The 26,770-nt window shown below is 34.5% G+C and overlaps 1 protein-coding gene across 5 annotated transcripts; it reads right to left on the bottom strand.

Moving 5' to 3' along the window:
* Positions 1 to 434: 434 nt before the first annotated feature.
* LOC121130367 (ecdysone-inducible protein E75) lies at positions 435 to 25,442 on the bottom strand. Of its 5 annotated transcripts, XM_040726117.2 has the most exons (8): positions 25,387 to 25,442; positions 23,762 to 25,329; positions 22,417 to 22,508; positions 9,822 to 9,966; positions 6,263 to 6,498; positions 3,641 to 3,844; positions 3,266 to 3,440; positions 435 to 3,196 (listed from the first exon to the last, which is right to left on the bottom strand). In XM_040726117.2, exons 2-8 carry the CDS (start codon positions 24,087 to 24,089, stop codon positions 1,467 to 1,469), a joined length of 2,910 nt encoding a protein of 969 aa, XP_040582051.1. In that variant the 5' UTR covers positions 24,090 to 25,329; positions 25,387 to 25,442; the 3' UTR covers positions 435 to 1,466. The 5 variants fall into 5 exon arrangements, with proteins under 5 accessions (XP_040582051.1, XP_040582052.1, XP_071749907.1 ...); XM_040726118.2 differs by lacking the exons at positions 23,762 to 25,329; positions 25,387 to 25,442 and adding an exon at positions 22,593 to 23,259; XM_071893806.1 differs by lacking the exons at positions 22,417 to 22,508; positions 23,762 to 25,329; positions 25,387 to 25,442 and adding an exon at positions 11,576 to 12,080.
* Between the last annotated feature and the right edge of the window lie 1,328 nt (positions 25,443 to 26,770).

A 26,770-nucleotide genomic window follows, 5' to 3' on the forward strand; every position in this document is an offset into this window, starting at 1 on the left:
AATAATAGGTCATTCTAGTGTCCGAGGGCGCAAAAATAGAACCGAGTCCAAAAGAAGTCTCAAGAGTAAAAAAATGGATATCAAAGCTTAAATATCTGCCTAATTGGAAACTGCTGACTATTCTGTATGTGAAAATCATTTTGAATCATACTTCCCCTTCCATAATGGTTCAAGCAAAAGTATATGAATAATGAAGTTAATCAAAGTAGACACAGTCCAGTATTTGACTCATTCACGACAGAATAGGAAATGATTCTCCTAAATGCTTGAAATAATAATACCTCTAGCGGACAAAAAAAGTAAATTTTAACCAAGATGTATGTTTTTTCCCCTCAAATAATGACGTTAGCCTTCGAATCCCCACTTGGTTTAATACTTTAGTCTACCCTTATATTCTTATGAGCCTTGGAAAAATATATAATAACAAAATATGATTTTGTGTATAATTGTATTTTTTTTTTGTTTTGTTTTATTCAACACAAAAAAAGAGACTGTATTCTTTGTATGTTCAAGAAGTGTTTTACAAATAATTTTATTGTAATAATAATAATTTTTTAACAAAAAATAATGTGTTTTTTTTTTTTAATTAAAGAAACCGATCACAATGAATTGCTTCAAGACGCGCATTAATTTGAAAAGAGAAATAATTTTTTAAATATATAGATATTCTGGCAAATATTAGCGACTTGATACGCAAAAACAACTAAATAATGATAATATTAAAACGATAATGCCCAGTAATGTTCCATTTTATGTATGTGAAATTTAAAATAAGAACAGAATAAGGAGAAAAAAAAAAGTACAACAAATGCCTTTAAAAAAATTAAGAAGTAATTTTCTTGAGGCCTCAAAGAACAAATATTTTGAAACGAAAAAAAAAAAAGTACTATGGATGCGATCAGGGGCAAAAAAGGGGGCGGGGGGACAATGATTTATATTTTAAATATATATATATGTTGATAGATAGAGTTATACATATGGTTGCAGTTAAAAAGATTAATTAATTAATTTGGGGGAGAAAGATTTTTGACAAAAAAATATATGACTTTTTCAAAAATATATATTTCAAATGTGCATATTGATATTTGTAGATATTTATTATTATAGCTATATAGCTATATATATATATATAATTTTTCGAGACAAAAAAATAGCCATACGCAGATGTATGTGTTTATTTATTTATATGAAATCCCATGAAGGAAGGATCGAGACAGCTTAATACTTTCTGGGAATTGACGACAATCACTTGGTGTGTAAATATATTATATATGAATAATAATGTGAAGTTGGCTTAACGATGGGGGGGATAGCGGGTAGAAGGGGGATCGGGGCCGGATGGTTTGCAGAATGAATTGCCGAACAAAATATTAAATAATCATTAATGAATGTAGTTGAAGAATATTGACGTAGTGTAATCACATGATTATTATTTGAAAACAACAGAGAGAGAGAGAAAGGGGGATTCAAGCTTCAGTAGAGATATCGTGTTGCTGAGGATTCGCTGGATGTGACGGCGGAGGAGTACGAGTAGATAGATTAAGGGGCTGTGGATCCGAAGCAATCTGAGTGCTCATCACGTCTGGTGACGAAGTCGAGGAATTGGAGGAATAGGATTGCCCCGGAAGCAGCAACACTCCAGAAGTGGATGTTGAGGGAGGAGATCGAATGGTGGTGTTTGTGGTTGTTGAGGGGGCACATATCAGGAGTCCCTTATGTGGGGGTGCCTGTGGGGGTGGTGGAGGATAGTATTGTCTGTCCAGTATGATACTAGCCAGCATTTCATTCCTTTTACATTGATCACTTGCCATGGGCGTAGCCTTGCTCAGTGTGGAAGCAAGGAGCGACGTGGATGTTGTACTGCTACTCCCGGTGTTGCTATTATTATTATTATTAATAGAACTACTGCAACCACTTTCCAGCTTTGGAATCAAATGAGCCTTTGACGACTCACAGGAAAGAAGAGATTGTGCCAGAATGGAGTCGCCTCCCTTTCTGAGAACAAAACCTTTTGTTGTAGAGGCACCATTGGTGCTGCTGCTGCTACTACTACTCGTTGGATAACAGTCCTCACTCCCTAGGTGACCACCATGATGAACCCCCGGCGCGGCGCTGCTCAAATTGTATCGTCGGAATTTTTTATGAGGTTTGTAAACTTCATCTTGGAAATGCGAAATGGTGTTGCTTGTTGAGGGAGGGACTCCATTATAGGCCTGAGGTGGTTGTTGAAGAGCCCTTTTGAGGAGAGGATGTTGTTCCTCACAGAGTTGCGAAGATTGTGGCTGTGGGAGAGGGGATGATTCAACAACTAGAGTCTCATTATCAACTTCTTCTTTATGTGAGTGTTTGTCCTCTTCAACAGATGATCGCGGGCTAGAACATATGCTTGTTCCTTGATTCTTAGGGGAATCAATACCAGAATCACTCGGGGAGTCCAACTTGCGAGACTTAAAAGGACATTTAGATGATGGTCCCACAATGGGAGTAGCAATTGATGGGCCCTGAATCCGATGGTGGTTGCTGGCGTTATTGTTGGGATGATGGTGATTATTATTATTAATTATTTGGGCATTTGCGTTGGCGGAAGTGTTACTGTTACAGCCACCACTGCTGGGAGGGGATGATGTTTGATGACGATGATGTTGGTGATTATTAAACTCAGACTCACCCGCCTCACTTGGAAGTCGCTTTCGACTTCCAGTAGCAAGAGCATTAAGTAGAACACTATTATTGACCTTTAGATCTTGCACAGTGAGTCTAGACACTTCCGAGGAGCATCCTGACTCAGAGCTAGACACTGAGCCAATAGGGCTTCTACGATCGTGCTCGGAATGTGCATCAGAAGAAGAATGCGGGCTACCCCCTCCTACAGACTCTCGATCTAATTGTGAATGGGATCCTCCATTCCAATGATGTGTGTTGTGATGAAGAGATCCTTTGGATCCGTATAATAAATGTTTCTGAAGGGTCGAGCCTTCAGATGAACCCCCCATGTCGGATCCATTGATTTTGCACTGTTGTAAAAACTTTTCAGTGTGAAGCGTATTTAGAGTTCGGAGATCATGAACCATGGATAAAAGTTCGGAAAAAATTCCTGGGCTATCTGAATGTTGTGGAATCAGAATGTTATTCAACACATTCTTTAATTTATTTTGCATTTTGAGGACCAATTCCGGATTTCTAAGCCCAGGACGATCTATAAGAGAGGGGAAATAAGAAAGAGTAAGTTATCCGCTATTCAAACTACGAATTAATGAGTTCCTACCAGGTGTAATGATGACAACAGCACAGAATATACCAATCTCAGCATCTGAGAGATTGAATTGATTGAGTCTTTGAGCCAATTCAAAAACAGAGTCCATTAAAAATTTGGCATTACCAGCTGGCATTTGGTTAATGGTTTCTTTACGAATAATGTCCCCATTTAAGCATACCAAAGACTGTGGAGGAGAAAAGACAGTTATTAGATTCTACTTTCAAATATATACACGCATGATACATGATATAACGAAGGAAGATGTCTGTAAAATATGCTGTAATTTATAAACATCCCTCCCCCCCCCCTTGTCATTCCTTGACCTTCAAAAAATATAGCTTATATACACTTCCTCTATTATAACTGAGAGTATATCTACGTTACCTGATTATCAAAAAGGCCAGAGAGCCTGACGAGCAGTACTTCAAAGACGCAGGACTTTAGTAGCGTAACTTTATCATCATTATGTAAACACTCGAATCCAGGGATCCGCTTGGCAAAGGTACAAACTTGGCGAACGTGGTCCATAAACCGTTCTGAAAATTGATCCAGGAAGGAGTCTTCTGGTCTTCCTTTCATTGGACATGTCTATTCATATTTAAAAGAAGAAGATACTATTTAGAATGATTGCACTAGAGTGAGTGATTCAAGGTCGATGAGAACCTATTTCGTTCTGTTGTGACAGTAAATCAGCGTATTAAAGGGGCCTACTAATGCTTTAATTATTTCTATATAATATATTTGTATGTAGATGGTACAATTTAGAGGGGTTCGTTGGTCAACTTTTATCATCAAAAGTTGTGATAGGGTAAGAAAAACGCCTATGGACATTTTCATTTCGTCTTTAGGTAGCAGATCTCCTTCAAAGTTTGAAAGGAGATTATTTTGTTAAGGGGGATTAAACTAACGCATGGATCAAGGAAAAAGCTGAAAAACACAATCGCCCTATGATTGTATCTATTATGGACGGAAAAGAACTGGCAAAAGTCATCCATCCATCCTTGCGAAATAACGAGGGGGAAATACTAACTTGTCTAGAGAGAAAGAGGGAAATTGGCCTTGAAAAGCAAACATTTTTTCTCTCTTCATCATCAAGATTTCATTACATAATCATTTGAGAGAGTCGGAGAAGAGAGAAAGCTTCTTCAACTCTCAAATATATACACATGAGAAGAAGAAGAAGAAGAAAGTGACAAGTTTTCTTGATGCAAGAGGAAAAGGAGAAGAGGAAGAGATGAAGGAGGTTATCATTTTTATATATATATATATATATATATAGAGGAGTTCGTTGGACTTTAAATGAAATTGCGACTTCTAAGAGTACATCCCATTTTCTAAAACATTTTACTAAGACTCATACGATATCCCCCGCCGCCTTTGCTCTTATTTTAAAATAAAGTCATTTCTCTCCCTACGTTGAAACTTGAAAATTAAACCACCCTAAGACCAACCTACCTACCTACCTACCTAAATAAATTGTTTTGTTAAAGTATGTTTATATTATATAACAAAAAGACACAGGAGCACAAATCCGATGATGGTCGTGATTCTTCAAGGACAGCTGTTCTAAAGAATCATTCCTACTTATTCTTTTGGACCATTATAATAATAAAATAATAACAAATTCTCTACCAAGGTCAAATGGATATGGTAGGATTTTATTTTGCGGATAAGACACGCGCGTCCAAGGTCATGAGTGTTCCTTGAACAACAAAAACAAGCAGCAGCCACTTAGATAGAGCCAACGAGGGAACCGTTATGTACATCTGTGTGTAAATATATATATTTTTCATAATTTTCATCAAATCAATGACCTTGGATTGGCGTGGATTGTTGCCTCTTAATTAATATACACTGCGCCTGCAATGTTGATCCCCCTCCCCCTGGATCCTGTTTCTACATATATATACATACGTGATACACCCCACCTCTTCTAACCAGCTGCTCCTTTTTGCAGAATGTTGTTCCTTCCTTTACACGAAAAATAGCAGCTGTAGTTATTATTAATAATAGGTATGACAACCCCTGTCAACACTATTGTGTTCATCCCCCAAACAAAATCATTAAACCATCATTTTGGGGGGTTTTACTATAAAAATTTAATTTTTGAAAAAGTTTAAAGTTTGAAACTCTTGAGACAAAAGTCTAAAAGCTAAGTAAGTAGGTAAATGAATGGCTCAGTATCGTCATATAACAATCCCTCTCTGATAGTGTCGTCATCATTCACAATGTGTGCAAAAAAAATAATATATATAATTGCCACTATGAACTAGCAACTACTGAAGGACAACTGGGTGCCCGACTGTTTGCTAAGTGCATTGCTTTAAAACTAATATATTTTTGTAATGTTGTTTTGTATATAATGTATATAAGCTAAACATTTCCTAGTTTATTCAACCTTGGAAGTTGTAGTTGAAATATAATAATAATAATAAATAAAAAAAAAGATTCAAATCATTGTTTCGAAGGTCTATTCTGGTCTCTGAGAAGAAGAAGGGGGTGTTGGGCGGAAGTGTGTTTGCGTGTTTCTCCTCCTTGGTCCTTGATATGTAAAGTTTCAAGGAGAAAAAAATTGACTATTGAAAGAGTCACATGGCCATACGAAAAAGGTCAACTACACAATTGATTACTCTGAAGGGATATGGGTGTGTGATTTGTGAGATTACTTTACAATGTATCCTTGGACTGGATTGGAACGCTGGAAAATGTATGTAGGATTTATAATTAATTAGTAATCATCATTGGTAATAATATATATATATTTTTTGAAAAATCCAGATTGGATTGAATTACATAGATGAATAAAAGCAAGAAGAAATTGAAAAACGAACAGAGTAATTTGATAGTTAGTACTGGATTATAAAAAAGGGACGCATTAAAATTGAGACTTTTAAAAAAAAGTTGTAGATGTATTTATAGGCTATTGAATGATCTGCCCCTAATACGGAAGATGAGGCCCCTTAATACGTGATGGAATAATACAAAATTAAGGAGACAATAACTCACCATTCCAGTACAAGGAACGTACACGGGATTTTCTTTGGCTCTAGCAAGAAATGGCTCCATTTTGTTTCTTGTGTAATCACAGTTATCATAGTGAGCTCGAACGATTTCTTCAATGATTTTGGAGTCATCACTCATTTCTGTGAGTACTTTGGCTTCTTGAGTTTTCATACGTGAGGATTGCATGGCCGCAAGGATCTTGGCCTTTTCCCGTTTGGGCACTCGACCGAATCTTACAGCTAGAAAATAAATAATAAACATCATTCAGTGACATGGAGGATAAATATTTGTGATTAGATATATTTGAGCAGGGATGCACACCTGAATAGTTGAAGGCAGAGCCGTTGTTTTGCAGTATACCCTTAAGAATAGAGGAAGATGAGTACTGAGTGGAGTTGACGTTTCCTCCACTCATTCTGTATGGGTATATATATCTATTTTATATGAAATTGAACAGCAGTACTCAAATATGGATCTCTGTATAAGGAGGTCGTGCTCTGGTATCAATGGATGAGTGAGGTCATTTAATAGTGTTACGGATAAGAAAACAAATATTAATAATAGTTAAATAACTCGGTCGACTTCACGTCCACTCATATCACTTTATACACACCACCAGCTTACACACTTCACATTCAATCTTAACTAGTACTATGAAGTAGTTTTAAGAGATCATATTAGAAAAAAAAAGTACCCAGAGAGATAAAGAGAACGCTCGCTCGCTCACTCACTCACTCGCTCGCAAGTACTACTATAATAGTTACTATTCATTGTTGTACTACTACGAATTTGATTCAATTCAAAAAATACGCAGGCCCGTTTCCGTGAGAGAGGTTGCTTCCTCTGCTGCGACTCCTTGCGTTTTGACAAGAAATAATATTTATTTAATCAGAAGGAAAAATCATTATTACAAAGTATTATTATATGATCAAATAATATGTTAATACTAGGGCCTCTGTTACAAAATAAACAGCATCAAAATGGTCTTTTAAAACCATGGACTGTTGTAATAAAAACGTAGCAAGGGAAGCATATCCTACTACTAGTGTATAAGTATATAAAGTATATAAACAAATCGACCTTGAACTTCAAGCAAGCAAAAAAGAACTATAAATATTGTATATATAGTGAATTTAATAAAATATTTTGTCAAAATAAACGCGTAGCCATATAATGGAGTAGGAAGGTTATGGGGAAAGAATATTGTCCTTGAATATTTCCTTTTTTGAAGGCCAAAAGGCTGATTATTTCTCTCTGAATAGAACATGGAATGGAAGAATGAATTTTTTGTGAATGCTACAGCACACCACAATCAGAGGCTTTTTCAGTCCTCTGAGAAACAATCCCTTGTCCCCCCTACCCAAGAAACAGGAGAAGAAAGCATCCCCCTTTCCTTTTAGGAAAGGAGAGCAGCACATGAAATACGGATGGATATGTCTGAGGAAAGAGGGGGAAAAAAAAAATGAATATAAAAATGATTTGAAAAGCTGTTGCTCCTAAATAAATAAAGGCCATTGACCCTCTCTCTTATTCCGTTCAACTACACACTCTAACGTACATCGTCATTCACCCGTTTTCCTTTAGTACTCTTAATTAACGCAAGAGTGTTCTGTACACATAATCAACAACTCCAATGTATTTTGTATACGCTGTTGATTAAGTATTCATTGAATAGTAGTCGTATAAATTGCCACATTGGCGAGCTTCCAGGGCCTTTTGTGTGTCTCTTTATATTAGCGGAAAAGCTACGGGATACAATGAGAGATTACGGAAGGGCTCCAACACAACTCGTTTGAGTCTGGAAACTATGGATATAAGATCTCATTTATAGCTATAGAATATTAAGAGGATAAGATATTTAACGAGATGATCAATAAATCAAATGGATCAAAATCTATTGATTATATATTCATAAGTCTCTGGACATAATTTGTGAACACGTAACCAATACACAAATTCCCACTGCAACGTTGCACTATTCTTCGGAACTCGGTAAGTAATGAAGTAGAATGGCTAGTGGCTATGCTCAGGAGAGTCCACTGGGAAAGGGGTTGGAGGAGCTGGGGCCCCCACCCCAATGAAGAAATTGGTTCTTCTGATCGAAAAATTTAATTACATTTTTCAGAATTTTTTTCTAAAAAATTAAATTGTCCTTGAATAGCTACTAATTTTTGAAATTTTTTTTCAAAAAATCTTAACTTTTTGGGGATTTTTGAAATTTTTTTTTAGAAAAATTGAACTATCTCTGAATAGCTAGGAATTTGATTTTTTTTTTTTTCAAAAAAATCCTAAAACTAAGCCCCCCTTCTCTACCCAACATCACAAATGGGAGTTTAGAGATGTTCCAGAATTGTGATTGTAAAAACGTTTGAAATTTGTGGAGTCAACTAATAAACTAGTTAACTTTCATAGATTAAAACCTATAATATATTACCATTCATGAAACAAAAAAAAAACTTTATAAACTCTCCGGAAATTTGTAGATTTTTCCCTACTCCTGACTACTCCCAAATTTCCGAATCATTTATTACACAATTGTACACTATATTCATACCACATACGTCACGTATGTGCTGAACGAGAGAGAGAGAGAGAGAGACAGGAAGAAGGGAGGAAAAATCTAGCTTTTTTTTTCTTTGGCGAATTCTCTTTATAATATTAATAATAAGAATATTCTCTATTTTCTCCTTTTTTTTTTCCTTCGTTCGATCGTTCTTTCTCTCTTGTGATTTCCCTACAGTTTGCGCTTTTTTTTATAAGTCATTGTCCTCTAAGTAGAACGACCTTGGCAAATATAATAAGTGAGTAAGAATAGGGGGGAAATGTGCGTTTCAGATATTGTATGATATTTAAAGTCTCTCACAACCTCTCTCTCTTTCTACCCATTTCCTTCGTTGTTTTGAGGGACATTTGGGACAAGGAGAGTAAAATGGTGGTCATCCAAGGACGGGGCCTTCACTTTTCACGTACATAAAATATACTAAGAACTAACTCGCAACCTCTCCCCTTCAGCATTTGAGGATATAGGAGTAGTGCCAGGTCATATTACAAAAAGGCTCCATGGCTTTCATAATTAAAAAAAAAAAAGGCCTGTTTATTTTTAATCTTGCTCTTATTGGGTTTTTAGGGGAGGAATTATAGTTTCCGGCCTCCGCCCCCTACTATGGGGATTGTATAATACACATACGATAAAAATAATAATGGGGATCTCGCAACCTCTTCTTCGCCCCTTTGAAGGGATTATTTGGGGAAATGTCACATTTCGATATTTACTAATAGCCATCTTGTCTCTCCGTCCTCGAATTAGCAAGTTTATCTTAGTAGTTTAGGATGTGCATTATAAAATATATATCATATGGGTACATTCCCGTATATATATATATATATATATATACTAACAATAGTAGTCTCGGAACCTCTCTATTTAATCCTTTGTTTGACAGTTATTTGTGGTATTTAATTTTCATAGAAAAAGGATTCCCTTAGGATCTTCACCTGACTTCAAATGTTCATGAAGAAGAGAGAGAGAGAAAAAAAAGTAAAAAAAGATAGCACCACTTACCATCACGACTCATCCCGGCTGCGATGCACTTTTTTAATCTACAATATTGACATCGATTTCGATTGATTCGTAGGATATTACACTGTTGATTCTTGGTACAGGGACGATATTGAATCTTTTGTTGAATGGATCGACGGAAAAATCCCTGGAATAAATGGAATATACAGACACATTAATGATGGTATACTTTCATATAATAAGTAAATCAATAGATGGAGAGGGTCCCGTCCTTGGAGCAGGAGCGGAAAAGTCGTACTCCACTTATTTAAGGGGGGGGGCGAAATATTGAACTCGTTGTATATATATATTTAGTTTTTGTGTGTGTGTGTGTGTGCTTATTTTCAGCTCCAAGATTCTCCTTAATATTAAGAACACATTTAATAAAAAAAAAGTCTATATAGATTGAGAGCGACACACACACAAATCCTAAATGAGAATAACCTGAATAATATCTAACTGTACTTTTTATTATTAATCATCAAATGCGGACTCCTACAAATATGTAGTCCAAAAGAATGACAATTAATTCCACTCTAATAATGACACATAAAGTCCTACATTGCCCCATACGAGTAAATCAAAATAAAGATCACAAAAGGGACTGGGAAAAATTAAAATGAATGTAGATCAAACTTACTTCTTGGTGTTTTATTATATTAAGAAATAATGTCAAAATTAATTTGGGAATTGAATCTTTCTTTCTTTTTTTTTCTTTTTGGAAGAAAAAAAGAAATCGGTGTCGTCACTTTTTAACAGAAAATAAAATAACTTTTAGGTTGTAATTATATTAGGTAGTAGTTGTTGATCACTTTTGATTGGAAAAAATCTATGAAACAATGTACTGCTTCTTGACAGAGTAGGACTAAAACTACTCTATGAACGACACCATCACGACTCTAAATACAATATTCAATCTATGTATATATGTGTGTATTTACGAGGAATAGATAAAAACAATATTATTATACTAAAAAAAGGGAAAAAACCTATGGGGGGGAAAACACGATAACGAGGGCGCGCGGAGAGAATTCATCGCCTGCGAAATTTATAAAAAAGCAGGAGAGCTCTCCTGCTTTTCCTTCTGTCGCTCTCTTGACTGTATGTATGTTTCATGATTGCGAAAAAAGCAGAAGAAGAAAAAAAAGAAAAAAGAAGAGAATTGAGGGCAAGCAAGCAAACAAAAACACTGTAAAAAACCCTGGGCTCAAGAGTTTCTGTCAATCCCAATGGATTGACAGAAACTGACCCATTTAAAATAATATATAAATATATTCGGAATGGAGGGGTTGAATTTGTATATATTATCTGTACATTCACTTCTTGACAATTTATTTTTTTAAATAATTTTTTTACAGTGTAGTTGTCATACCCTTTTTTTTTTTCTTCCTTGATGCTCGTGACCCAGATAGCGTTCGTTCAACTTATTATAAACATACACACACACACACACACACACACACATAAAACTTGATATATTTTCCCAATTTTTTAAACAACTTGAAGCCAAATGCACTTTTTTTTGTCTATTTTTTTTCTTCTATGTATATATTTATTTATTCGTAGGGGGGATGAAAAGGCAGATCTAGAAATGCCAACCCCTTCAAATATCTTGTAGGTACAAAGCGGAGGAAAAGATGCCCCAAACGTTGGTTGAGCTATGGGACTCGTTAATGCCATTTTGTGAGCAGCCAATATCGAATGGCGAGTATTTTTCTCTAAATATAAATATGAGGTTTGGTGATGAGGATGCTTACATTTTTTACATAAATTGCGGATTTTATACATTTTCCATTTCCATTCAACAGCTTCATCCTTGTAAAAATCTTGTTTACGGTGTTGTTTTCTGTACCTAAACCGATATTGTGGGTTAGACTGTGGACACAAATTAAAAATGACTGCCGAAACGTCATTCCCCAAATATATTTTCGGGAAAAAATAAATGATACATTCTATACATAAGTTGGACCGAATTTGTGAACAATTTGAAAGTCATAAGACCCGTTGTCTAGGATATCCATATCGACACCCAACCCTCATTTACAACTCTACCCACCACAGGCCTTCTTTAAAAAGAAGGAGAGATGAAAATACACTCCTGAATCAGTTGTTGAATAAGGACATCACTTATTCACATCACTTTTAATCCCGGATAAGAATGATGGACTTATTTAAATTAAAAGACTCCGTAAATTAATTAGAACAGGTGGAATCCGGGTCTCCTCCATCCTAGCAAAAAATGAGGGAATTCAAGCCACAGACGAATGATTCTATAATAGATAAATATATTGTAGTGAAAGTCTAACAACATTTTATATGCATACACTTTCAAAAAAGGCTTTAAAAGAGGCCTACCATTAGAGCAGGAGGTAGGGAGGGGGGAGGTCAATGCTCCCCCCCCTTTCTATTACAACAAAACCTTTGGGCACATTCTTTTTGTGGTAGTGATGAGGGGAGAAGAATAAGGCCTTCTTCCCCCTGTCTATAGATTGAGATACTGGGGGGCCTCCCCGCAAATAAATATATATTTTACGTCTTACAACTGATTTTCATTCATGAATAATTATCGTGGAGTAATCCTTGTTTTTCGTATGAAAGTTAATTTCTGTGTGTAACGTGAAAAAGGTCAGTGGAGAGCTGTAAGGAAAGAGAGGGAAAAAACACCCAACCTACTTTTTATTATCTTCCTGCGAGAGAAGTAAACGAAGGGGGGGGGGGAGGCTCATCTTTTGCAACGTCGTCGTCAGGGACTGCAAGTTAAGTTTGACAAAACCTTCCTTCTTCTCCATTTCTCTTATAAAAATATATGAGTACATAAAAAGGAACATTATTGTAGAAATAGATCAAACTTTGCTCGCTCTGACGTCACAGGACGGAATATATGCGCTAGAAAGTGTTGTGTGCTAAATACAAACATATTATTATTCTAGTTCTTATTTTTTTCATATTAATATATAGTTAGTTAGGTCAACAGTTCGTTGAACTTGAGGTCTACTACACAACTGGGTGTTGATTCATTATTTATTCTTCTTTTTAAATAAATCCATGGATATTGTGCAAGTTGTAATATGTACGTCATCCCCTCTAGAATGATTGTAGTAAAGTCATCATTGGAAGAAGTCCACTGATTTGTCCTTCATTCCCAGTTTAAGGGATGCCACTTGACAGAATAAGTTGGGAGGCTCTTCCAAGGCGTGGATTGTTCATTAATTGAATCGTATTATGTGGCAATTTATATAGAAAAAGGGTTCAGAGATGACATATGTTAATATATAGCATATTAGGTTGGGGAAAATGTGCTTTCGTATTCGAGTCTATGTTGTTCATTATAGGACACATTGGATCTACGCTGATCCCTTGTAAAGTTGTATACTACAAACTGTTTTCGACAGTATTGCGGCGCCAATTCGATAACTATTGTGCGTCGAGGATGGAGGTCTCAAAGGAAGAAGTTACCCACATTTTACATTTTTAATAGCTGAAAGGAAAAAACAAGTCTAAGCCGACCAAGAAAATTCTGCCCTCTACTCTGGAAACAACTTGAACATTTGAAGCTGGCGATCGAACATAACCCACATGTATTGGTGGATAGGAGACAACAACACATCATCAGGACAACGCCAGGCCGTACACATCTTTAATAACGCACTAAAAGTGACAACCACCTCTTCCTGAACAAATTTGGCCTCCATAGAGGTCTGTGAAAATTAGTTGTCACATATTTTTTTCCAATAGGGAGAAGGCTTCTACAAGGATGGCATTATGAAGTTGGATTCTCATTGGTAACTAGTTATCGAACAGAGCGGGGAATAGTTGGATTCAATCGGATGATTGTAACAACAATTCTTAGTCAGTATTCAATAAAAGGGGAAAAAATACGAAATTACTTTTCCCCCGACCTATCATATACTCGTATATCTAAAAGATCAAAATCGCATCTTAGTAATTAATATACAATTAAAATGATATATTTATATAAAGGACGTGGCAACTTGTACGCTCTCCTGATACAAGTTGAACCTGTATACATACTTTTTAAGAAAGGGCATTGTATTGCCATGTTATTGCTAGAGTCGTTGGATTCATAATTAGTGGAACAAAGGAACTAATCAACGTTATTGTAATTCGTGGTGGTAGATTTATAAGGGTTTAGAAAGCCCAAAGCTCCAGGGAATGGATGACGTGATCTTCCTCCACCTTCAAAAGATTTTTTCGCCAAATACTCCCAAGTATATCTTTAACGACAGGTTGGTCCAGATAAATTATGAAAATATTTAAAGCCTTCTAACAAACGAATTAGATTGCGTAGAAACATTTATTATTTGAAATCTACATTTAATGGCATTCAATTATTCATAATATCTCTTGATAACTTCGGTTCGCCGGAAGCTTAGGAAGGCCAGAACGACCACGAAAGACGAATTATATTTGGTAAGAGCCTCATACTCGATCTTTCCTCAGAGATAGAAATCCCATAGGTTCAGGTCCAGGCTCCAAAAGTGAGCACATTTTGTGGCCAAGACATTTTTCAATTTTTTAGCCATGTGGACCGGTTCACTGTCTTGTTTTGAAGGTTTATTTCATCAATCCAAGGAATGTAAATTGAAGGTACAAAACCAGTCGAATAGCCCGGGCCTACCCAAGCTTCTGGGACCCTATGGACAAGGTTATCAAGAGAGTAGGATCTCATTATGAATAATTGAATGCCATTTAATAAAAAAATTCATAATTTATAACTCTATTCGATTTAGATCCTTCTTTATACGGCTTTAAATGTTTACCCAATTTATCTGGACATTATTTAGATAAAGGTCATGGTCACTCATACTATTTGAAGAATGTTTAGGAGGAGAGCAGCTTAGCAGTAAGAGTCCAAAAAAGGAGAAGAACAAACAAAAAGATAATAATCACACTCCTTGTCTAGTAATGGGAAGAACAGGAATGACTCCGAATCCAACAATGACCTAGATTTCCTCAACAAATCCTCCTGGTTCCTTCAGTCTTTCATGAATTTTAGAATGGAAGAATAAGGATAACAGCTTTATTAAATAAAAAACACAGCTGTAAATACAAGAAGTTTAGCGTTTCTCTAAGGCTTTATTTTGTACAAATCTACATAAAATAATTTGACCACAGTAATTTAATCAATAGCAACATGATTTGATACTTATGACTTAATTTGATACCTGAGACTTGACACACTATGACTTGAATTATACTTCCAAATACGGGACTTTATTACACTAGACTTGCGAATATGTCACTTTATTGTACCTCTGTAGTTTAAAGTTATTTAGTATTGTGGTCGAAAGCAAAAATTGTATTTTTTTTTAAATGATTCAAATGAGTATGTCCTTAATACAGAGTTCACGGGATAGTCTATTGAAATCTGAGCACTTACTAATTTAATAATTAATCGAGGTTGAGGGATTGAAATTAATTGATATTTCCATATATTTAAGCATACAGAATTAGTTACAAAACAAAGCAAACCTAAGCTCTCAGGCTTACGTACAAGTTGAGATAATACATCTTGAACGAGATCGACGAATTCATATTCGCCATTCAAGCTGTTGGGCGTCACCAGGACCCCCGTCTACGCCGTCAGCATGTCCAAAATGTTAGAGAGGAACAATAGCTCCTTGAAAAAGGCCAAACTGGATCGGGAGGAGTTAAAGAAAACAGTTCAAAACAATCTACTCAAGTCCATGCAAGAAATCTTGGGATTTCACATCAGAATGTTCTGAAAACTATCAAAAAAGTCTGTAGAAAGAACCTTCTAAGGGCATAGAGGCCACCAGCAATAAAAAAACCACATCTCCTCAGTTGCAAGACTCTTTTTGCCCCCCTACAGACCTGATACCAACCACCTTTTCTACACCTTTTGGGTGTATGTAGACAGAAGGCCTGCCGTGTACTTCATCCAAACAACGAGGTCCTCAAAGCCACTGTGAGCTAGCACTGGGATACCATGCCACAGGACTATATCTGCAGAGGGAGCCAAGCCTTTACATGTCGCCTGGAAGCCCTGGTGGTCTCCCCCCCCCCATGTTATCATATATGTATATATAAAATAAACTAATTTGTCTAAGCAATTTTACTACAGTGTAAATCCTTTGTGTGGCTTAGCTCCCTAAATGATCAAAGCTACTAATAAACGCGCCAGGCGGCGCCACCGTTATCGGGTATGTAAACAATGTAATAATAAGTACACAATTATTTTTATTCTTTGTTTGTGGTGGTTAGGAAATGAGAGAAGGGGTTAATTCTTCGTTCAGCCAACTTCAAGTACTCACTCCAATTCTACCCGGGTAGTGTAAAAAAAAAAAAAAAAAAAAAACCCACATTAACTTGCTGAGTTATGCATACTTTAAAGTAGATGGCAAAGTCAGCTGTCAGAGGATGTATCGAGAAATTACACTTTAAATACATATTTTTTGTTTTTTTGATTATTTTTGACTTTACATACATCGAAGAGAAGAAGGGGGTGGGGGAGGGGGGGGGATCTCATAAAGCACGACAAATACTCCTCGCATTCTCTTCTCTTATAAAAGCACACACATAGTAGAACACGCACATACAAATATTAACATACTATGTATATAATTTAATCTAAATAAAGTTCGGTGAACCTTAAGAAAACGAAAAAAATAAATACTTATTATGTCCTAAGAAAGAAAGAGAAATAGCTGCCCTATTTTCAATGCGAAATGCCTTAGAATATAAATATATATACATTTATCTAACAAGGCCTATTGTTTCTCAAAAAGAAAAAGAAAAATGAGGCTGTATGTGTTCATTCAACTCTCTCAAAAGCCCTTTACGATTTCATATATACATATATATATATGAAATAGGTATATTATAAAGAGAGACATTAGCTAGTAGTGATGTTAAGACCACTACAGAACAAGGTAGTTCCGTCTGGAGCCCTCTTCTGTATAAAAAATGGATCTCATTTAGAATTCCTTTCATAAATGAACTGTATATGACGTCATGCCTGTTGCAAAAATTGTATACAACATCTGCAGTATAAAGTTGAATGAATGCGTTGCAGAAATCCTATTTGCACAACTCTTATAAATACACGTTAGGGGGAGAATTGACCGTGGGATGTATACCCAAAAAAATCCATGACCTATTGTTAATCTTCGAAGTAATTTCCTCCAATCATAGGAAAAATGTTCCATAGTATATTATTATCCATGCTACGTTGCTTTTTGGAGGAGAGGTTGCGAGGTACAATACATGATGCAAGAATCTCCAACTTGTACATTTTTTATTCTTGTATAAAAAATGATCCCCCTGTGTAAAAAAAAAAAAACGTGAACGTGAATGATTGAACTGTTACCCATTGATTTTGGGCATTTCCTCCCCGAGTTTGGACATGGAGTGTTGAGGAATCATAAGTGTAATTCCTTGTTGGACTGTGAGTAGACTTGATGATCCATATCTTAGTAATTCAAGCCTTTGTGCCCTTGTTATATAAGGAGGAAGATTTGTATTTACTTCTTTGCCCTCACAGCTTCTTGAAGCTGATGTAATAAAAACGTAACTCCTTCAATTTTTGGATTCTTTAGCGTTGATATTGGGGCAGGTCATATTTTAAACAACTTGAATAATACTTTTTTGCACAAGTTGCAACATAAAGGTTATTTTAACTGTTGGAAAAGAAGGAGCCTCCTTTTTTGGACCTAATCAGTGTTCTCAGCGTTCATTCGTTGAATTTGAATGGGCTATTGTGAAGCATTCAATGAACAACAGTTGCCTAATCAATTGATTTCCGCCCTTTCCTCCACTGTTATTATTATGAAAGGTTGCGTGATCCACTCACAAGAGTAGATGTCTGTAAAAATCCCTCAGAACCTTAAAATGATCGCGTTTCAACACTAATTATAATAGTCGGATGGATTTGTAGGTTGTGTTTGAGTAGTTCATTAAATGAATTTACAAACGGTACAGTTATGACGATCTTTGATACTTCGATATAATATATGTATTATATCTAAATATATTGAACATATTTTAAACAAACAAATCCGTGCTCCTCCGTCGTTTTCTTCTCTTCTTCTTTATATACGACATACTCGTAGTAGAACACATAATTTGCTCTCATTTTTTCAAAAAGTTCATTGCGCCTTGTCATACATTTTTGTATGTATACAAATATATTTAGATTAATAAACAGTATCTTGTAATATCAGGGGCGTCTGTAATGGGTGCGAGCACTCCACAAATTTAAGAATTTTATCTTTTTGGGAGGAAAATTTAATATTTAAAAGGGATTTTTTGTGAACTGTGGATTTTTGATTTTTTTTTTCCAAATATAACATTTTTTTTTTAGAAAACTTCAAATTTCTGATTAAAATATAAGAATTAATTTTTGAAATTTTTAATGAGTAATTAAGGATTTTTGAAATTTTTAATGAGTAATTAAGAATTTTTGAAATTTTTAATGAGTAATTTTTGAAATTTTTAATGAGTAATTAAGGATTTTTGATTTTTTGAGTAATTTTTTCTCCAAAATATTTAATATTTGAATTTTTTTTTCAAATTATTAAATTTTTTGTGAAGAGTTATGGATTTTTAAATTTTTTTTCTAAGAAATATACTATTTGAATTTTTTTTGTTTGGAAAATTTCAAATTCCTTCTCATAAAATTTGACATATACAAATTAATTTTTGAAATTTTGAATGAATAACTAAGGATCTTTGAAATTTATCTACAAAATATTTAATATTTTTCAAATAATTTAATTTTTTGTGAAAAGTTGTGGATTTTTTATTTTTATTTCAAAAAAATATAATTTTTGAATTTGTTTTCCAATTTTTTTTTTTTTCAAAAAAATAAATTTTTAAACTCTTTTTACCCTTTTTATTTGAATTTTAGATTTAAAAAAAAAAATCCCAACCCCCAACCTATTCCCCTCCCAAAGTAATCCTGCGAACGCCCCTGAGTACGAATTCGCTTAAATAAATAGTTTTATATTTTCCTTCAAAATGTAAAGATCAAATTAAGTTAAAAATTGGGAGTAGTAAATTCTTTCTCCATTTTCGTATTATTTGAACAACAATTATTACTAGAATAATCTGCGTTTTAATTTGACCCATTTAATGAAAATAAATAAATATAAATTAATTTAAAAAAACGCAAATCGAAAAATCTATTTGATTTTATGACTACATATGCCTAGTGTGTCTGTGAGAAGGGAAAAAACATAATTCATTCACCTCTCTTGCCTTAAAAGTTCGTGGAGGAATAATGTATCCTCTTCTTTTCTTTTTGCGACGTTTATTTCTGACCTATTTTTTCTTGCTTTTCAAAATGCAAAAGCCTTAATATCTATCTATATATATATATTTTATTCCGTTTTCTCCTGCGTCTCTCCCTATGATTTCTACAAATAATACGTCATAACAGCGATGATCCCTTCTTATTTTCTTTTTTCGTACAAATTTGAAACGCCATTTCCTATACTTGAATAAAATATGACTTTAACGCGTGCCAAATGATTTTTCTAGGGAGTCGTGGGAAGTGCTTACTAAGCATTTTTTTTTAAAATTTTTATTATTGGAAAGAGGGGATGATCGTAACGAGCAATGAGGAGTGGTACGTTTGATCATGAGAGACGGTGAATAAAACAAGGATACTTGGGTCTTCCTGAGTTAAAAGCAGGGCTTGAGGGTCGTTCAAATGGGGGCTAGTTTCTTTACTTTTCTTTATCTCAACGCTGATTCCTGCTCTTTTCTAAAACATTTCTTCATATTGTTAGGATTTTCATTTTTACATAGCGGTGGGCCATATTTAAAGAATTTGTTTTTGGAGAGCGCAGGGCAAGAACAAGAGCAAGATTATGGTATTAATCAATTAGGACCTACTTTTTTGGGGGTTAGAAAGTGGAGAACTGACTAACTTTAAAATAGCATTATAAATATTTTATAATGCAGTTAAAAAAATGAAAAAAAATGCAGGATTCATATATATATATATATCTTTTTAAAAATGCAACAAAAGAAAAACAGTTTTTTTTCTCCGCAAAAATCCCATCCCTAGTCATATTTAATTTTTTTTTAAATAAGAGGTATTTCGAGTAATTTCTCCTTTTAATTACGTGCAATAATGACATTTTTGCACAAGAGATGACGCTTTTCTATCTATTTTTCATCCGTCTGAAAGGAAGCGCCACCTATAACCCTTCTCTTGTAACAACCAAATGAAAGTAAAGTTGAATGACCGACTGACTCATATCACACATTTATAGAATCTTTTCCCCCTTTTTTATTTTTTTTCTTCTTCTTCTTCTCCTTTTGTTGTTGTTGCTCTTGTATGTTTGTTCTGAGCGCACTCGTTCTTACGTAGTTCTTTTTTTTTTTTTGCAACAGGAAAAAGTGCTGCCCTCTAGGGAATATTTGAAACAATACTCTTTATGTTTGAATAATAATGAATATTTATCAGAGACATTTAGAGATGTGTATCTGAATGATAATTGCTTTATGCATAAGTACAAAAAAGGCGTTCTTCATCTTTAAGGACTTTGTTACACTCTACGTATTCTAACTATACAAAATAAGATACCAGCTTTGATAAAAGAGATATGAATACCCGAACATATGATATCATAAAATATCTATTTGTTCGCTTTAGTACGTTTGTAATAATCGCGAGAGAAAGAAAAAAAAGAGATAAATAAACATTTTTTTAGTAAACGTCGTTGTCGTCGTTAGAGGCCCAAGGTCACTTTGACCTTGAATATAACTACTACTACATAATATACACATAAGCAAGTTGAATAGAAAATGATATATTTTCTCGTTTGTATTATAATTATATTTTATGGGGAAAAAATGTTACTGGCAATTTGGCTTTCCTGAAAGAATTCGTTATTTATGCAAGTATACAGGTCAACCTCGGACCTCAATCATACTTTGTACTTATTTCTAATTAAAATATTCTATAAATAAGTCGTTTAGCAATATTGTCCGTGTAAACAGAACATAATCTCTTTTCAATCATCGGTTCTTATTTATTCGGCTCAGTAATGTCTGAGGACCGGTCCTATTGGTCTTTAAGTGGAACATCCACAGGGGTGGGATAGAGGGATTATATACCCTCCCAAAATTAATGAATTTAATGCATTTTACTAGAAAATGTAATATTTGAAATGCATTTTGAATAGCTGAAAACCAAAATTCTGCGTACGCCCCTACCAGGACTGTCAGTCTTCCGATTTTCCCCTAAAAAACCTCAAAGGTTTATTTAGCTAAATAGCCTATATGAGGTAAATTCCAAGTGCTTTTCACATATGATTTATTTTATAATATGACGGACTAATTAAAAAAAGTGGGGGAAACCTGACTGACGTCAGTAAGGATTGATTTTACCTTCTTTAATAACCGACACGTGGGATTGAACTCGACCTGGGTACCACTCAAAAGGCGGTCCGAAACCCAGAGCTGTAAAATAAGAAAACAAACACTGGAGAATTATCCACTCCATCCTCTCTACCACCATATGGTTGATGGGAAAAGATTTGTTTGGGGATATGTGTCGAAGGTTTAGTGACAAATTATCACACCTTTAAATTGACAAATATTGATGTTATTACTTAGCTGTTATTATCAAAGTCTAATATTTAATGTCCCTATTTAAAAACACGAGCATGGAGTCAGACTGTTGAAATGAATTTATCAGATCCATTTTACTGTCAAAATTGGAAAATATCAATATTCATGATGAAAGAATGGATTTTTCAGGCTACATTATGTAAAGTAAATATTTGAGTTACGACGATTTGTCTCTCAGGTAACGATTTTTATTTTCATACCAACTACCGTCAACGTATATGAGTGGAGGATCGGAAACACTTGATAAATACTCTCCTTTCCTCTTCAGATATCATCAATGAGGGGTAATGATGTTCAAATCACTAAATTTTGAGTGATTATATATTACGTATGTAACTGGATGGGATTTTTGTAGAGAAGAAAAAAAAGAGGTTAAAAATTTGAAAACACACTTTGGTTGAGTGTGCTTTTTTGGGGTTTCTTAATTCTTAAATAAATCTTAAAATAGGGAACTGATGTTTACAAGGGGCTTACTATAGTAATTTCATAATTTCCCTCCTACTTTACAAGCAATATAAGTATGAATTATTATTATTATTTTTTTTTTTTGGGTAGAAATGATCGAGTTGTTTGTGGCATCGAGGATCTACTGTAATTAGTTAGACTTCATCTTTGACATATATATATATATATACAGTATCTGGAGAATCAATATATGCACAATCTGTTGTTTTAAGACACATTTTGTACATTTTAATAGTAACAAAGCAGTATAGAACGTTATTCAAGGTCGAGACCATGAATTTAAAAAACACAAGGAAAAGAAGAATTTGAGAAAGGCCTAGGGAAGGAGGACGAAGACAGCACGCATTCAAAAATAGGCCTATATACTACTAAATAAAAATATACATAATCTAAATTAGATATATTGCTATTTTTTCAGGGTCAAAGTTGTAAGGGTTGTGCCTTCTGTGTGAAGCAACTAACTTTTCTATATATTATTGTATTTATAAAAATAAAGGATTATCCTTACCTTGCAACCCTCACAAGAATGAACGCCATAGTGAAATCCAGAGGCTTTGTCCCCACAAACCCGACATAAAACTTGATCGTTTCCATCAAATTCTGTAAAATAAAAAATGAATATTTATTAAACAAAAAATAAATAAATTATTAATTAACTCGAAAATAGCAACAATTACAACGAACCCAATATAGTTCGCGGCGACTTTTCCGGACTTATGCTCAAGGGAGGTTCGGAGGTCGATGTGTAGACATTTGTCTCATCCTCATCTCCCCTTTTCATTTTAATACTCTCGGGGGTATGAAAGGCCACTTTGTCACCCCTCATGGAATGCATTTTTTTATCTATTAAATGTATGTTTAGACGTGTCAAAATAAATATATTTTAGGTCCTCAGAGATAAAGAAGATCCTTGAACAAGAGTCATTCTTTATAAACTAAATTCAAGTGAAGAGAAAAATTGTTACTTTTAGGAGAGAGGGGGGATTTGGAACGCGACGTCTCGTCTGGGGGAAATATAAATAAACACCCCCGTTTTTAACCCCTGTGAAATAAATGCAACCCTCTGCTTTCTAAAAAGGGGGGGGCGGGGTGGTGGAGAAAACCAATGTTATTATTCCCCCCCGTCAAATAACCAGACGTCTGTATTTAGATGCTCAACAACACACACAAACTTCTCTTCTTCTACTAAACAATTCAAAGCACAGCAGCACAAGTATACTATTAATAATAGGTAGTGAACCTAAATATTTCAAACTAAAAGTTTATGTTATTATGTGTTATAGATAGATATATTTATAAAAAAAACAACTAAAAAGCACTCAAGGAGAATTTGAATTTCATTAGATAGAATAATATAAAATGAGAGCGCGCTCGCTCAAGAAGTAAAAGAAGAAGAAAAAAAAGGCTCAAGGTTGACCTTGAATATCTTATGCGCCATACTACTCGCACGCAAGAGTTGCATTCCCCCTTTTTATTATAAGCCTTAGCAGGCCGGGAGATGTGAGAAAGGGAGAGAAAGATGGGGTGGGGGGATTTTTAGAAAGGGAATCCGTTTAATAATTTCTTTTGACAGAAATAAATTTGTATTCCTTTTTAAAGATATATATATTTAAATAAATAAAAAAAGCATGATTATCCCCCCTTCCTTAGGGGGTTGAGCGCGTAACTTTTTATATGTTATTCTTCATCAAAAAAGCAACCCTTTTTGATTAATTTAAGGAAAGGAGAGTCGGTTCCGTCTACAACTAAAACGACTGCTTTTACATTTTTGCAACAACATATATTTCCCGGAGGAGGAGGAATATTGACCTTGAAAAGACGGTGTATTAGGCATTTAGCGTGTATTAACCTACCTATTTTGGTGGACTCCGTTGGGAGATGGAGTTCATTGCTCGTGGATGAGACTCCTCCAGAGGGGGGCGAGCTGTAATGTGGGGGTGGTGGATGATTCGGCACATTGGATGGAATTCTGGAGGATGATAAGTGGCTAGTCGTGGAGCAGGAAGGTACTTTTGGGGGTGCAGGAGGTGGTGGCATGATTCGATCACATGAATCATTCCATGGGTCCTTGAGTTTACCTCCACTCCCACTACTGCCGCCACGTGGAAGAACAGTCCGATCATCATCGTCTGTGGGAAGTGAAGGCATAAGAAGATGCACTTTGCTGTCTTTCCAAGACATGTTCTCGTTCCTCCTCTATGATATTTGAATTATAGGCACAGGCAGGATCACGCACAAACACAATTATTCTGGGAGGATCTTATTGGTTGGCTAAATAATAATAATTCAGTCTCTATGATGAGGATGAACCTTTTTCCTCGTTGTTGTCACTTCTTCATTTTCAATCCTGATAGAATCAAAACTACTTTTTTCACAGATAGATGGTGTTGTTGCTCTTGATTCTAGGTGAATATTTCAGCCTTCGTTTATTTACAATTCAATTCTGCGACGAGTCAGGAGTAGAAATAAATAGCAAGTTGCATAAAGAGAGACAGAGGAAGGGATATAAAGGAAAGAGAGATAAATAAATCCTTGTGCCCTAACAGCCGTGAATTTTCATTGTCAATGCCAAGGACAATACTTATACTTATATAAGTAAAAAAAAAGAGTAGTAGAGATGAAGTAGAAATCACACTCTAGGGTTGACGGGAGAGGAAGAGAAAAAGCGCGCTAAGAGACTCTCTCAAAAATGTACAGTAGTGTGTAGAAGTAGCAAAAACCTCCACTATTTCCTTTGCTTGATGTGAACACAGGAGGAACAGAATATCACTTCATCATAGCAGCTCTTATTAGATTGAAATAATTCAAATTAATATTTGTCAAAAATGTTTTTTCCTTTTTTTAATAACATAAAATAAACATCTCTTGGCAGACACCTTTCGTCTCAGCCAAAAAACTTTAACTAAAAATTAGAAATAATAATTTTCCTTAGAAGGGCAAAATGCCTTTATACATATGTAGTGGCGAGCGCTCAGAAAGGCACGCCTGTCAAAACACACAGTAAGTAGTAGTAGCGACTTCTTTTTTTTTCTTTTTATGCGTGTGCGAAAACGAAAACAAGAAGAAGAAGAAGAAGAATAAAAACTACAACAACGTCGAATAAGTGGATCACTCTAAACAACAATCAAAAACGAAGGAATAAACCCTTTATTTCTGTTTATATCCATTTTATTAGATCTTATATATAGATGTAGTTTGGTAGAAAATAAATAGAAAAAAATCCCTACTTTTTTCTTCTGCTTTTAACATACAGATTTAACGAATTATTAATTTAATTTATTGACATAGTAAGATTGTGAATGAGGGTTAGTAAATTTGCTGATTCATCATTGCTTCTAGCGCCTCTCACTCTCGGCATGCGGCATGCATTACGGAAGTCATGGGTTTCTTAACTTGGTGCAGTGAGTGATGTATTTAAGCACTATAATAAAAAATCCAGATTTAGGAAACAGAAAATACAACAACTCTTCTTTTTTACCTGTTTTTTTTGGTTTTTTTTTGTTTTTTGATTGTAAGGCAATGGTAACTAACTCTATGAGTAAAATCTGCAAATGGCCTACGAAATAGCTAAGGTAGAGGGGGGTTCTCTGAGGTACGGGTGTACACAGGTTAAATGCAAAAAACAACAAAAATACTAACGAAACAGCAGATGTTGCTGCTGGCAAGAGAGTTTGCCGAGTTTTTCTTTTTTTGCAAAGTTGTATATCCATTATACAAGAAGGGGAAAATACGATAATAACATTCAGGGTTAAGGTGAAATAAAAGGAGGAGGGATTCTGCCCTTGAAAAGTATATTATTTATTAATATTATGATTAGGAGTTAAAAGACTGAGAAAAAGAATAGAAAACGGAAATCCGTAGTTGGACTTTGTCGTGCTTTTTCTTGTTATTCATTTACGTGGAATGAAAAACTAGCCTTGAAGCAAATAATATACTCTTTGAAAAGACACAAAAACAAAACAAAAAGAAAGAACTAACACAAAAAAACAAGATTAATGAAGTGAAATTTTTAGTATTACAATTCAGTATACAGACAATTATGAAAGAAAAAAAAAAAAAAGAAGTTACAAATCCCTCAATTCTCTAAGAACAAGAGCGTCCGTCCGCAGCATCAGATTTTGGGAGCTGATTGGTTTTTGGGCTTTTTATGAAGAAAATCAATAAATTTGAGAAATTAAATTTTTGGAAAGAACATTTCCAAAGTTTATTTTTTTCAAAAAAAAATTTGAAATTTTTAATTTTTTGGAAAAAAAATTTCAAAAAATTCACAGCCACTTATAAAAAAATAAATTTTTTTTGCAAACAATTTCAAAAATCCAGAGTTATTCACGAAAAATTCGAAAAACCATAGCTACTCACAAAAAATTATTTTAAAAAAAACTCAAAAATCCAGAGCTATTCACGAAAAAATCATTTATTTTGAATTTTTTTTTTTTAAATCCAAACTTACTCACAAAAAATTAAATTTCGGATATCAATTTTTTTTTGAGAAAAATTTCATAAATCCATAGAAATCTATTCACATAACATAAAAATTTTCAAAAATTATCTTAAATTTGAAACTTTTATTTTCAATCAAGAGCTCTTAAAAAAACTACTAGAAAAAATAATAGAATAAAAATCCGCAAAAAGATTGTTTAAATATATATGTGAACGTCACACATAGCGTTTCTTTTATATAATACATAAACGAAGTTCAAGGTCGGGCCTCCATTATTATTATTTGTGTTTTTCTCTCTCCTTTTAGAGCTGCTAGTACTCTTTAAGTCTATGCAGTCTTACTTGATACTTTGTTATTAATAACTTAGTAATCATATGCCATTTGACGAATCCTCATTGTTATATTTATATAAGCTTGCGGT

Source organism: Lepeophtheirus salmonis, chromosome Z (assembly GCF_016086655.4).
Source record: "Lepeophtheirus salmonis chromosome Z, UVic_Lsal_1.4, whole genome shotgun sequence".
In the NCBI taxonomy this organism is placed as follows: Eukaryota; Metazoa; Arthropoda; class Copepoda; order Siphonostomatoida; family Caligidae; genus Lepeophtheirus; species Lepeophtheirus salmonis.

Excerpts from the sequence above, each read along its gene's own strand:
- LOC121130367 (XM_040726117.2), bottom strand. The coding sequence starts at position 24,089 with ATGTCTTGGAAAGACAGCAAAGTGCATCTTCTTATGCCTTCACTTCCC. Across the intron at positions 3,441-3,640 it reads CTGGCCTTTTTGATAATCAG|TCTTTGGTATGCTTAAATGG; the intron begins GTAACGTAGATA and ends TCTCCTCCACAG. Across the intron at positions 3,197-3,265 it reads TGTTGTCATCATTACACCTG|ATCGTCCTGGGCTTAGAAAT; the intron begins GTAGGAACTCAT and ends CCTCTCTTATAG.